The 13,459-nt window shown below is 36.6% G+C and overlaps 1 protein-coding gene across 13 annotated transcripts in view; it reads left to right on the top strand.

The window, feature by feature from the left end:
• The window catches only part of TCF4 (transcription factor 4), a 314,975-nt gene extending 304,859 nt beyond the window's left edge, over positions 1–10,116 (top strand). For 11 of the 13 annotated variants that reach the window (XM_084629483.1, XM_084629487.1, XM_084629488.1 and 8 more), the window contains 4 exons: positions 317–479; positions 3,356–3,585; positions 4,986–5,126; positions 5,657–10,116. In XM_084629483.1, the coding sequence (XP_084485609.1) occupies positions 317–479; positions 3,356–3,585; positions 4,986–5,122 (530 nt within the window). In that variant the 3' untranslated portion in view covers positions 5,123–5,126; positions 5,657–10,116. The remainder of the gene's footprint in view (positions 1–316; positions 480–3,355; positions 3,586–4,985; positions 5,127–5,656) is intronic. The other 2 variants (XM_084629481.1, XM_084629480.1) reach the window with 1 other exon arrangement.
• The last annotated feature ends 3,343 nt before the right edge of the window (positions 10,117–13,459 follow it).

Genomic DNA, 13,459 nt, shown 5'->3' with positions numbered 1-13,459 from the left:
CAGAACATGAGGTGTGTGATTTCCATGATTATGATTTTAATTGCAATTTAGTTGATGTTTGGTAGACAGTGAAATTATCATCTATTCCAGAAAGATTGCGAAGTGGAATTGAGCCTTAAAGCCAGTGCTGAAAAATGGTTTCAGGAGCTGCATTCTTGAAACTCCCTTCTACACCAGTCAGTCCAAATGAGTGGCTGTAAGAACAGACGGGAACACAGATCCAACAATAGGTGGCATTAATAAGGAACGTACATGCAAATGCATTCAAACCTTTGCTTAAACATTGGTAACAGAAAATCACTGTGTTTTCCCATAGGTATGCCAACTGGACTGCAAGGGCAGAGTGTATCTTCAGGCAGCTCTGAAATCAAATCTGATGACGAGGGAGATGAAAACCTCCAGGACACAAAGTCTTCTGAGGACAAGAAACTAGACGATGACAAGAAGGATATCAAATCAATTACTAGGTCAAGATCTAGGTAACAGTATATAATAGTGTCGCTTCATTTAATTCCTTTACTGGATTTTGATGAAGTGAACAGAACAGGAAGAAACTCATGAGTTTTTTCCTGGCAGGTAAAACCACAGCCTAAGAGGAAACTGAAGGCTTGTTCCGGTAGTACTAACAGTATCATTTCAGATACTTGTACTCCAGGACTTCCTAAAATTCCTTTCAAATCATGAAATTGGACACTAAGCAAATTATCCCCAATATAACATGTTTGATGTTTAAGATTAAAATATGCTTAGCAGATTGCTTTTCATCCACACCTCTGCTTAAAAATTGGAATAAAATATTTATTTTCACTTTTTAATGTATGGTTCTCAGAACAAATCACATTTGCATGACAGTTTACCAGTGTCCAACATATTGTACTGATGTCTCTTACATTTTTAAATAAATCCATTAGGCCAGATCCTGTTTTAATGTAAATCAACATAGCTTCGTAGGACTAACTGGAGCTATGCCTGTTTACGCCAGCCCTTTATCTAGCTTTTAGGAGAAGCTCGGTCTTCATATCACATCCTGCTCCCAAGAATGGCTTGGTATCTTTATATAGACAAACATTTCTCCCCTGCAGGCATCAATGGCCATGAAATGCATGATTGGATTGCCACTGGGGCTAAATATTTTCTGCATGCTATATAAAATACTACAAAGTATTAGTGAAGACATATCCTTGGATTTTATCATCTTGGACCTTATGTCCTTGGTGAATGTTACTCACATTCATAGAAGCCCTAAGCACTAACCACCAGGATAAAGGAGAAGTTTCCTACTACAATAATATCTAGTGGCCTGTCAAGGCTGAGTTCTATGTTGGGACCTGGTGTATGGAATCAAGCATTTGATTTTCACCTTATGGTCCTATATCAAAGCTAAGAATACCAATAAAATTGAAATTCAAATCCTCTCCTGGTTTGGTTTGGTTTTTTTTTTTAAAAAAGATAAATCCGGGTTTGAGACTGTCACTTCCCCTTCAAAACAACAGTGTCTTGGATACTCTCTGAAAATGGGAAGCCTGTGAATAAGATCAATCATCTTTATTCCAGAAACACTAGTTCGGTAGCACAGAGCAAGCATATATATTAAAAAAAAACAAACCCTTAGAATTCAGGACTTCATTATTCTCAGACAGGAACTCATTGATTTTTAAAAATATTAATTACATACACATCTATTCTGATCAGAGTAAAAAGTATGACACTTGAGGTTTTCTCATAATAAATGATGTGTTGGAAAAATCATATTTAGACGAGGTGCTTTCATGGCCCTGTATGATATGGCAAGAGGAAAGCACCTTTATGCTGCTGCAGGGTGATGATCTCAGTTCTTGTTAATTTAACAAATAGGCTATCACTTATGCATATTAATGTGTGCTTTGAGGTTTTTGTAAACTGTTATTTTTGTTTTTAAGAACCTTACAACTTTAAAAGGTTACTCCTGCTATTTAGTTATACTTCTAAATACATGTGTTAGGGCTGTTAAACTTACCAATATATTTGCATAACCAATTTAAAATATGTATTAGCCACTGAGTCACTGGAAAATATGTGTTCAGTTTAAAATTATTGTCATTATGTTTAGGATAGAAACCTGTTTTATTGCCCAAAATGATGCAGAAATTAAACTTAAGACTCTATCCAGTTGTAAATTACACAGAAATTTCATGGGCCTTCCTGACTATGTTGCTTCTACATCCTGTTTGCCACTTGATAGTGCTTGTATGCTTCCTAATCCAACTTTACGTGGCTTTCCAAGTCTGTGTTAACACAGGTAGCATCAGACTTTGCCAATCCAAGTACAGTATGCCACCCCCCCCCCCCCCCGCCATCTAAATGACAGGGGCTGGTCCTTCCAGAATCGCCCAACAGACAGCTAAAGTGAAAAACGTCTGTGGTGTCCCCCTTCTGGCTGAGGTTTGTTATTTCTGAGCTGCCCAGGCCTGAGAGTCCCAGTTTATACCACGTTATCAGATAGCAGCAGATAAAGTAGCCCACCCATCAATTATAGAAGAGTAAGGGGCCTCTATCTGACCCATGAACCCACTCACAATGGCATTGATAGGGAATGGGATAGGTAGCCATTGGCACCATGCCCAGAATTGTAGGGTAAAAAAGGCATAATCTGCATGCACGTCACTAATCACAGTCACATGATCCTGCTCTGCTCCTACCTTTTAGTTTTGCAAGACAGTAATCTAGCACATTACATTAACTCCTCAGCTCCTTGGTAAGGACATTCTATTACTTTCCTTTTAGTCCTGCACAAAAGGTCTCTCTTCCCTTATGTTCAATGACCCCAAGGGCTATGTATAATTTCAGCTGCATAGACCCGTAACGATTTCTATATTCCTTGTTTAAGAATACCAAATATAAAAAAATGACTGGAACTTGATTTGGTTTAAGACTCGTGTGTTCACTGTGAGTTCAAAGTGCAATGTGAAATGTAAAGGAGTTGTAGTTAAAATATCAATTACATAGGTTCCCAGGATTTGTCATGCATGCAAATATAACAATACTGGCTGTGGTGCTGCTTTGTAAAATATGTTACTGAAAAGTATTGTTTTCTCTTGTTGTTACTAGCAGAGGCCGTTGTATTCTGTTTTGTGTAGTTGGTAAAGGCTTCAGTACAAACCCAGGAGCTCTACTCAGAGCAAACTGTTTAGAGAGATTTAAATATGATTATCAGCAAATAATATATTGTACATGGAGCGGAGGCTTACTGGCAAGTTAGAATTAGCCAGAAAATTGCTGCCTAGGTAGCAGTGGTTTAGGATGAAATCTGTTTAAAAAGTCTGCATTACTTTTTTCCCACACCATTAGAAAATACCCTGTTCCTTTTGTCTCTCAGCAATAATGACGATGAAGACCTTACACCAGAGCAGAAGGCAGAGCGAGAGAAGGAAAGGAGAATGGCCAACAATGCTCGTGAGCGCCTACGCGTGCGTGACATTAATGAGGCTTTCAAGGAGTTGGGCCGGATGGTACAACTCCATCTGAAGAGTGACAAGCCCCAAACCAAACTCCTGATTCTACACCAGGCTGTGGCTGTCATCCTCAGCTTAGAACAGCAAGTCAGAGGTCAGTTTGCCAGTGCTCTTTTGCAACAGGTTATATATCCAGCAGCATTTAGCTCCGTTAGTTCTCAAGAATCATTGTAAGCTGTTGTAGGTACTGATGAAAACAGACTTTTATGCGCAAATGCATGTATAATAGCGCAAGAATAATTCTTTAGTTTTGTCGTTATCTCCAGTTCTTAGAAAAACTCTCCTTTTGCTTTCCATTAGATTTAGAACCCTTGGTTTTGGAATACATAAAGTGTAATGTCAATAGCCTGCTTTTCATCCATCTCCTTTTTTGGCTGATCAGAGTCGCAAGGCTGTGTGAGAGTACATGAAATGAAACAATAGTAAATTAACCCATTGGCACTGTCTGTGCCAAAGCTGTTGCAGCTAAACACTAATACATTCACAGCAGGAAAACCTGATTCCCAGAACCAGGAGGCAAAAATAATTGAGAAATTACCAATTTTTTTTAAACTTGAAAAATATTTCCTAAACAAAATGTACAGTATTACACCCTAATGTGCCATGTGGAAAAATCTGATTTAAAAATACTTCCTGTTACCTAAAAGAAGACAAGGCAGTCAACCTGTAAATTACCAACCGCCAGAAAATGTTACCACATCTTCTTCAATTCCTCTAGCTCTTCAGTCATGTTAAAACAAACTCTTTTGAGGTTAGCCAGGCCTGTCTAACATACAGTACCAGTCTGTAATAGTTGGTGATACAGAGATTATTCTAAAAATGCACTCAAGCCTACAACACTGACATCTGGCATCCAATCCAGGTGTTGTACCTCTAAGTTCCTGGGTTTCAAGGTTTCAGTTCAGCATATTATGGAGACACGTCCTATCTGCATGATTCAGGTCAAGTCAGAGCTCACTAACTCAGTGTTTGGGAGTGCAGGGATCTGGGGTTCCAATTCAACATTGTGGTTCTAGACTTATTGTCCATTTTTGAAATTATCTTTTGGAAGTCTGACCTTAATGAGAAAATGAGGAAGACAGTTTAGTCTTTGACATACATCCCTGATATTCCCAATATTCAAATTTGGAGTTACTTAAAAAGATCCAAGATGTTTCTAAGTAGTATTAAGCTTGGCTAACCCCTTGGCCATTGCATAAACATGAAGGTATTTGCAAAGCTTACATACTGAGCTGCAAGCAGACCATGCCTCTATCAAAACTGCCATCCTTTAAATTTCTATACCTTGAAAGGAATATTCTAATGACAAAGACTTCATGTTATAAAGAAAATTGGATGTTCACTTGTAAAACACGCTCTAAAGCTTTTAAAGTATACTGGAAATCTATAAGAAGTAACTGATAAATTAATTGTGTCAGATGCAAATTCAGTGAACAAATCATTTTGGTATAAAACTTAACATTTTTGAAATGGCCTTTTGCTTCAATTCAACAGAAAGGAATCTGAACCCTAAAGCAGCATGTCTGAAAAGAAGGGAAGAAGAGAAAGTGTCTTCAGATCCCCCTCCACTTTCCTTGGCAGGACCCCATCCTGGAATGGGAGATGCATCCAATCATATGGGACAGATGTAAAAAGGCAAGTTCATTTTCAGCAGTGACCAAAGCACAATGAATACACAAATAATTCTGCAAAAGACATCTAATACAGAGTCATTCTGTAAACTCTGGACCAGATTGGGAGTTTCAAAAACATAGATAAATTCATGGAGGATAGGTACATCAATGTCTGTTAGCCAGGATGGGCAGAGATGGTGTCCCTAGCCTCTTCCAGAAGCTGGGAATGGGCGACAGGGCATGGATATCATGATGATTACCTATTCTGTTCATTCCCTCTGGGGCACCTGGCATTGGCCACTGTTGAAAGAAAGGATACTGGGCTAGATGGACCTTTGGTCTGACCCAATATAGCCATTCTTACGTTCTTATCGTTGCATATGTGCAACTAGGAATAAAATTAGGCCCCTCCTTATAAAATGTACTTAAATTTAATCGTCTTGCACCTGCACTTAGATTTCCAAGAAAATGTTCAAATCATTTATTCAAAGAAGATAAAGTTGTGTCTATTCAACAATAGTTGACTGATTTATTTTTTCACTTCTTTCACAGGTCCAAGTTGCCACATTTCTTCATTTAAACAAGAGACCACTTCCTTAACAGCTGTATTATCTTAATCCCACATAAACACTTCTCCTTAACCCCTTTTTTGTAATATAAGACAAGTCTGAGTAGTTAAGAATCACAGACGCAAGAGATTTCAGCATTCCCGATTATTAAACAAAAGCAAAAAGTGCAACTTGAGGGACGACTCTCTTTAACATATCATTCAGAATGTTTAAAGCAGTATGTTACGAGCTGTAAATGCACAGCCTAGAGACTGAATGGCAATCTTCTCCACACTGTGGGACAATGCATTTGTGCCTAAACTTCTTTTGGAAAAAAAAAATATAATTAATTTGTAAGTCTGAAAAAAAATATTTAATTTAAAATTGTAAACTTGCAATAATGAAAAAGTGTACTTCTGAAGAAAAAAATGAACGTTTTTGTTGGTGTGCTAGACAGCTAGTGTTTATACTTACTGGATATTAAAAGGGAAGCTTTGCTGCCCAGATATTTACAAAACCAGCAAACGTCCTAATGAAAACTGAAGTGATGACATTAGCCATTCCTTAGGGTAGGAGGAACAGATGGATCTTATAGACCTATGACAAATATATATATATAAATATATATATAAATATATATTAAAAATTTAGTGAATATGGTAAGCTTTTGTTCATTTGTTTCAGACTTTTTTGCTCCTGTAAAAAAATAGTACTGATTAACTTTTTTAAAAAGAAGATTTTACTGTAAATAAGGATTTTTTGGTCTTATTTCTGTCCCACTCCCCTGTTTTTGTTATTGTAACCTGTAGTGCCAACTCTGTCTCTGGAGGGGTAGTGCAGGCTGAAATGCTGACCCTGACGTTGCTTCTCATTCATAAGTAGGTAGAGAGTTGTTTCTCCAGTCTTTTAGGAACACAGGACTTTAAAGTCGCATCATGTGTAGATATTACAGGCTGCATTACTGAGACGTGGCAAAATGAGTTTGTCTGAATCGTAATGTTGCTCTTGTTGACCCTATTTTGGGATTTTCAGAGGTACAAGGTTAGAATGCTACAATGTTACCACTGTGCCTTCCAATGTTTATATCATCAGAAACATTACATAATCAAAGTGGCTGTGATTTAACAAACCAGTTGAAGTGTTACCTATGTGTGTAGCCTAAATAGTGTGCAGTGAGGCGTTTCTGAATACACGGTCAGATTTTTTGGGGGGGAAAACCATCAATTGGGAAAATTGCAAGCAGTGTGACAGATTTGATTGACTTTCTTTTTTCATTCTTTTCTTGTTTTCAAGTGGATTACTTAAACGTAGACCACTTGCTGCCTCCTCCTTCATTTGCAAAATGCCAATATTCAGTCATCATGCAACATTATAACAAGCCTTATGAGTCCTAAAGCATTAAGTTGCACTTTCTTGAGGAGGGGGTGGGTGGGTAGTACAGTATTTCTCTGGCCAGTATGAATGAAGTTTTTACTTAACATATTTAATAGTAACATAGATCAAACTATGGCACAGCAACTCAACAGACAACTAGCTTTGAAGTCTGGGCACAACTGAACCAACTTCCATAGTGAATCTTATAATGATTGACTTTGGTGTACAGTACAATTAACAGATAGTGCTCCTAGTTAAGTATTTGTCAGCATCCTTTTGTCTCTAATTCTAGTTTCTATTTTTACAGCCACACAAACCTGGCATGTATTTTAAATAAAATCTCCCTGTTCAAGTAGATTTTCCACCTATCAGCACTGAGTAAATGCCATAAATCCATCAAAATGGTCTAAATGTTCCATCTGTTCTCCTGTTTTGCCAGTTATATAGTAATGAAAAATACATTTGTAAATTTTATGCAACAAATGGCAAACGTATCATTATTTTGAAATTGTGTATGTAAAAGTTATATTTTTACATGTAGACTCTTGTTATTATGTGTTTTAATACATTGTATCAGTTTTTTGTTTAAAAACAATCTGTGTGGTTGAAAAAAGTCTCATTTAAATGAAATAGTGAGATACAAGAATCTGAATTTTATGTTTGTTTCTGAAAACGTAAAGAACAAATATGATAGTTAACATGTGATCACCTTCTACATACCCATAAACATTTTGATTAGCTGTGTGCGTGTTGAAATCTGTAAATATGTTCGGTAGTGGGAAAATTTTAAATGCTTTCATTTGTCGATAAGTTTCTCAAATGTGGAGGTGGATTACATCATTAGGTATACACAATAGAGCAGCAGGCACAAGGGTTAATTCAGAATTACAAATGAATATTATTTTAAAAATGCTGGTCTTTTAACAGGCCTAGTTTATATGAAAATGGGTGTGATAAAGATTAATCTCACTCATTGTCAATGATAACTTTGCTTTTGAGTGCTGGTATCCTTAAGGTTTCTCTCTATCAGTATCATATGCATTGATACTGTCTATGATATGAAGAGTGAAACAACAATGAACAAACCATATTTTTTGCAGGAAAGTTATAACCCAACAGATCATATTCGCTTTTATTTATACGTGTACACATCAGGTTTAGGGAATGAAAATAGCCCTTTGACTATTGGAGAATTTTAAGAGCTTTGCTTCTGATAACTATTATCAGAAAATGCATTATAAAACCAAATTAATGTTTACTCTTAAAAAATCTGAACAAAAATAAATGTTTGCCTTTATTGACAGTTTTAACAAAAATTGGAGTAGGGTTTTCTGTGTATTTTTTGTCTTTACATTTGTCTCTCACTCCAGTTGAGTAGAAGTTTCAGTTTTTACCCACCAGCTTTGGTGAACTGTATCACTCGGTAAGGGGATTTTATAGCAGACTTCCCTTTTAGGAATAAAATAGCCTTTGAAAGGTAAACCTTCATCCACACTAGGTTTAACTGTGTGGATGCCTTCATACCACTCAGATTCTAGATAGTCTGAGATTAAAAAAAAAATGAACAAGCAAATGCATAGTGTTTGATTTTTTTTCTTTTCATTATTTCCCATCCCAAGGGAGGAATTAGTGTCCCACGCTGGATTTGTCACAGGTATTTAGCTGATGATACTAAGATTGTAGAAGGCTGTGTATTATATGGTAATAAACCTGGCTTAGAAACTCTTTAAGAAACTGACTAAAATAGCAGCTTTTTAATAAATTATCCACCTCCACATTCAAGTAATTTATGGCTATGCTGAATAGGGAATCTGTTCATCTAGAACTTTTTACCATTTGTCTTCTGTGTAGCTGCAAGGAACACTAACGTTTATACAACTGTCAGTCCTACCAGTGATGCAACTTGTACTGATTCAGTCTTCCGATTTTTGGGGGGGATGGTGGGTGGGAGAGGATGGGGAGTCAGGGATAGGAAAGTTTCATCTTTGTATCCACCAGGCAGAATCTGATCTGTGTCAAGAAGTGAACTATACAGTATATTGCCAGGAATGAAGAGATTTCGGCGGAAACAAGCACAAAAAATAAAAATTGGTCCACTGGTTGACTGGGGGAGAAAAAGGTGGAATATGATTAATTCCAACACATGGGGCACCATGGCCTTTTGGGGCCTATCTTTTTGTTTTGTTTATGTTTTGTTTGTTTTTTAAGGACATGTTCTTTATCATGGGACTTGAAGTTGATTCATATTTGTGCAGTGCTGGTTTGACCATACTCATTTCAAGTATTATAGACTTATGTAATGGTGAAAATATATGAACTGTGGCCTTTTTCATTCTTGTTACTTGTGATGCAATTAAGTGAACATAAGAAAAAAAAAACAGCAGAGATTTACCATGTATCAGTGCCTGGCTTTTTGTTATAAAGCTTCGTTTGTCTAGTGCTCTTTTTGCTATAAAATAGACTGTAGTACACCCTAGTAGGAAAAAAAACCCTAAATTTAAAAATAAAAAATATATTTGGCTTATTTTTCACAGGAGCAATCCTTTTATACCATGAATATTATGGAAAAAAATTGTCAGATTCTGAATATTTCTTCTTTGTAGATTTTTGGAATCATTCTGAGTAAAAGTTTGTTACTTTATTTTACTATTTAAAAGATGTTATTTTACCATGTGTTACTGAGATGAAACGGTATGGTAGCTTTTTTTTTTTTTAGTTGTAGGTCGCAACAGGGGAAATTTTGCGACTGTTCACATAGCTACAACAGTAAAAACAAAACAACAAAAAAAATGGGAAAAAATGAAAAAAAGGGAAAAAGATTTTTAAAAAAAGATAAACAGTTACACCTTGTTTTCAATGTGTGGCTGAGTGCCTCGATTTTTTCATGTTTTTGGTGTATTTCTGATTTGTAGAAGTGTCCAAACAGGTTGTGTGCTGGAGTTCCTTCAAGAACATAAAAAAACAAAACAAAAAAACAAAAAAAAAAAATACACAGCTTGGTGTAGGCCATTACCTGTTTCTCATCTGTAGTTATTCGATGCCGTCATGTACATGACCGTTCTGTAGCAATAAATGTGCCATTTTTATAAACTGTTTCTGACACTTTTGTTTCATTTCATTTTGCATTATCCATACCCATAGGTGCTGCAGGAAGTGGTATTGGTGATCACGAGATGGCATTATTCCCTCTGAGTAAACCAATGGCGTTATGCTGCCATTGTGTTGTTGGAGGTATTATGTTTCAGATGAGACGTAAAACTGCGGTCTGGGCCACCTGATTATTAAAGCTCCCATAGAATTTTGTTTTGGTAAAAGTAAAAGGTGTTCACTTTCACGCAGGTGTCTTTGCCAAATTCCATCTTGGATCATTTCAATTTGCTTACTTAGAGCTCCCTGTAATTTTAATATTATTTATATTATAGTATTTTAATAGAAAACAGCGTTCTTTCTTTGTGACCTAAACTGTTGTGTTGTGACGCTACACTGTAAACTAATTTCCGTATTTCAACCCATAGATGGCTGCACTTCACTGTAATTTTAAATCTGTTGGTAATATTTGTAAAGCACTTCCAGGTCCTCTTGGATGAAAGTGCTATATAAATGTAAGATCATTTTCACTCTCATTATCATATAGCTCTGATTCTATTCTGTAAGTAAAACATCTGTATTTCACCTTTAAACTATTTCAGCCATTGAAAGAATATTAAGCATGTTACACCAAGGAAGAAGTGTCATAAAAATTGTACTGGGACACATGGAAACCAAAACCAAAGCAAAATTCCTAAAGCAGTAACCCATTGGAAAAATACATTGAATCTGTAAAATCTGAAGCTATGCATTTGAGGAAATATTAACTGTATTAGTACTGTGATATGCTGCAGATTGCCATGTCCAGTCAGTTTTCACCTTACAAGATCAGTATTTCAGCTGTTTGGCAGAACTTTCTCTGCTACATTTTTGCATTTAGAGCTGAGTTAAGATCTGAGATGAATGATCATTAGAAGTTGAATATTGTAAACCACAATCACTATTTCATTGTATTAACATTTTTACAAAAATAACTTCTGGTTGGCCCTGTTGGATCTTATCAATCCAGATGTGTACCACGGTTTTCCAATTTGTACATACTACTTACATCACATATTATAAAAGGAAAAGTTGTACAGATTAAAATGATTGTTGCATAAAGCACTGTAAGTGATATTTTTGTAGAATGGATATTGACCATCTTTTGGAGCAGCTAGAGGTTCTGGTTGTACACAACATATGTATAACATGCGAGATATACATGAATTCCATTGCAGTTTGGCATGTAGGATTTATTTATCCTATGCAGTCGGTAAATTTGGGATCTTTTTCAACTATCATTCTCTGTATTATTGCTAGTGTGATGTAACAATTGCAATATTTTCACCCCAAGGAAAATGTTACAAAAGCATTTCATTAATGGCCCTCTATAACAAAATGTGGGGACTTTGGTTTGAGCGTTCGTATTTTAAAATGTCATGGAAATTCCAAAGAATTTGGATAATAGCACCTTTAATCTTACATACGTTTTGGAGTGACATGTTGTTATTGTGTGTTTAAAAAACAACATAATAGAACCACAACTATTTAGTCTTTTTTAATTTCACAACACTAAACAAGCCATAGTGCTCAGGTATTTGTCATTAATTTCAGTATATCCATTGTAATAGGTTTTCATAATTGTGTTAATTAAATTTGCACACTAGCCCTTTAAGTAGAAAGCTTTCTCCTTGACAGACCTTAAAATGATTAGAAGTACCTTCTAGAGGTCAGTATGGACCTTATAACTCAATCAGGTCTTTTGAGTTCAGAGATAGAGGGAAGGAGAGAGCAGAACCACCACTGCACATACCTCTTCGAAATATACGGCCTGATTTGCAAAGGTGCTGCTCCCAACTGGCTTTCAGTTAAACTTGTGAGTGCTCAGCACTTCTGAGGATCAGGAGTAGCCTCACTCTTTCTCTTTATTGTTCAGGTGATCTGAAGAAGAGCTCTGTGTAACTCGAAAATTGGACTCTTTCACCAACAGAAGTTGGTCCAGTAAAAGCTATTACCACAAACACCGGGTCACGCTAAAGATAAATGTGTTCCATGTGAGGATGCTGTTGTGCGTGAGAAGGTGATTCTGGGAAAGCTAAATCAGGAAGATGGACTCTGCATTGCATTTCTGAATGTGTCAAGGGTGGTGGACAATCTTATTTCATCTAGTGATGAGTTTCAGGCTTGGTCTGTCTCTGGTAAATACAAATCTTCTCTGGATGGGCAATAATTTCATTTGCCATGGGGAGTGTGAGATCGTCATTGCAGAAAGAGGTGATCTCATAGATAACTAGGAGTTATGCAATGCAGATATTTCAAAATTAGTAGTTACCTTGAACTGGACTCTGTTCAGTGAGGAGGCTGTATGGTGAATGGCAAGTGGGGGGTCACATATTCTCTGTAACCTGTATTGGTGAACAGACAATCTACTGCTTTCTGGGAAAGATGTACCTTGGGGGCATTGGGCTTCACTCCTAGGTATAAGGAATCACAGGAGATCACTTTTATTCACTAGCAACACCTGGTTCCAATGTAACACTTTTATCCATAGAAATCAAACTGCACTACCCAGAGATAAATATCTTCATCCTCATGTTATATGTGGAAACAGAAACACAGAGTGTGAAGTGACTTACCAAAGTGACTTACCAAACCCAGGTCTACTGATTCCCAGCCAGGTGCTAGCCTCACTAGGCCACACTGCCTCCCACTCTTTAGATGCCTTAGTACATTTTTAGGAGCTTTACTAGGTTTTCTAAAGCATCCAGATTTACACATTTTGGCAATCGGCAGTTACCAAAACCCTTTTTTATAAAGAGGGCTCTCGGTAGTAGACCTTTTATAGTATGCCTTGTTGTGACTTTTTTTTATGAAAACTAGAGACTGAAAGTTCCTTTTAAACAGAAGGAAAGAGTTAAAGGGATGAAGAGTATTTCTGGATCCCCTTTCTATGTATTAACATTGTATGAAATAAGAAATCCCCAGCATTCTATCGGATGACAATTCTAGGGAGGTTGGCATGATATCATCATGGCTTAAAAGAAGATTGAAGAAGCACGTATATTATGCAGTAATTCTGTAGGTAGCCAATAGATACATGCAGTAACTCAAGTATCTTTAAGACTGTAAATTTGTAAAGAGAGAATGAGCAGTGTAAAGGAAATGTAATGTTCCTTCAAGGGCTGAAAATCAGACGAGAAAGCTAATGCTACTTCGATGAAGTAGACCAGTGGTTCTCAAACAGTTTTTTTCACGGACCACTTGAAAATTGCTGAGGGTCTCGGTGGACCACTTAATGATCTTTCCAAATGTATGTACCGTTAGCTAACTACTGTAAAGCGCTTTGGATAAAAGCGCTATATAAAAA

Source organism: Lepidochelys olivacea (genome assembly GCF_965140295.1).
Source record: "Lepidochelys olivacea isolate rLepOli2 genome assembly, chromosome: 5".
Classification (NCBI taxonomy): Eukaryota; Metazoa; Chordata; order Testudines; family Cheloniidae; genus Lepidochelys; species Lepidochelys olivacea.
Note: the sequence above shows the minus strand (reverse complement) of the source record. Positions and strands in the feature narration are given on the sequence as shown.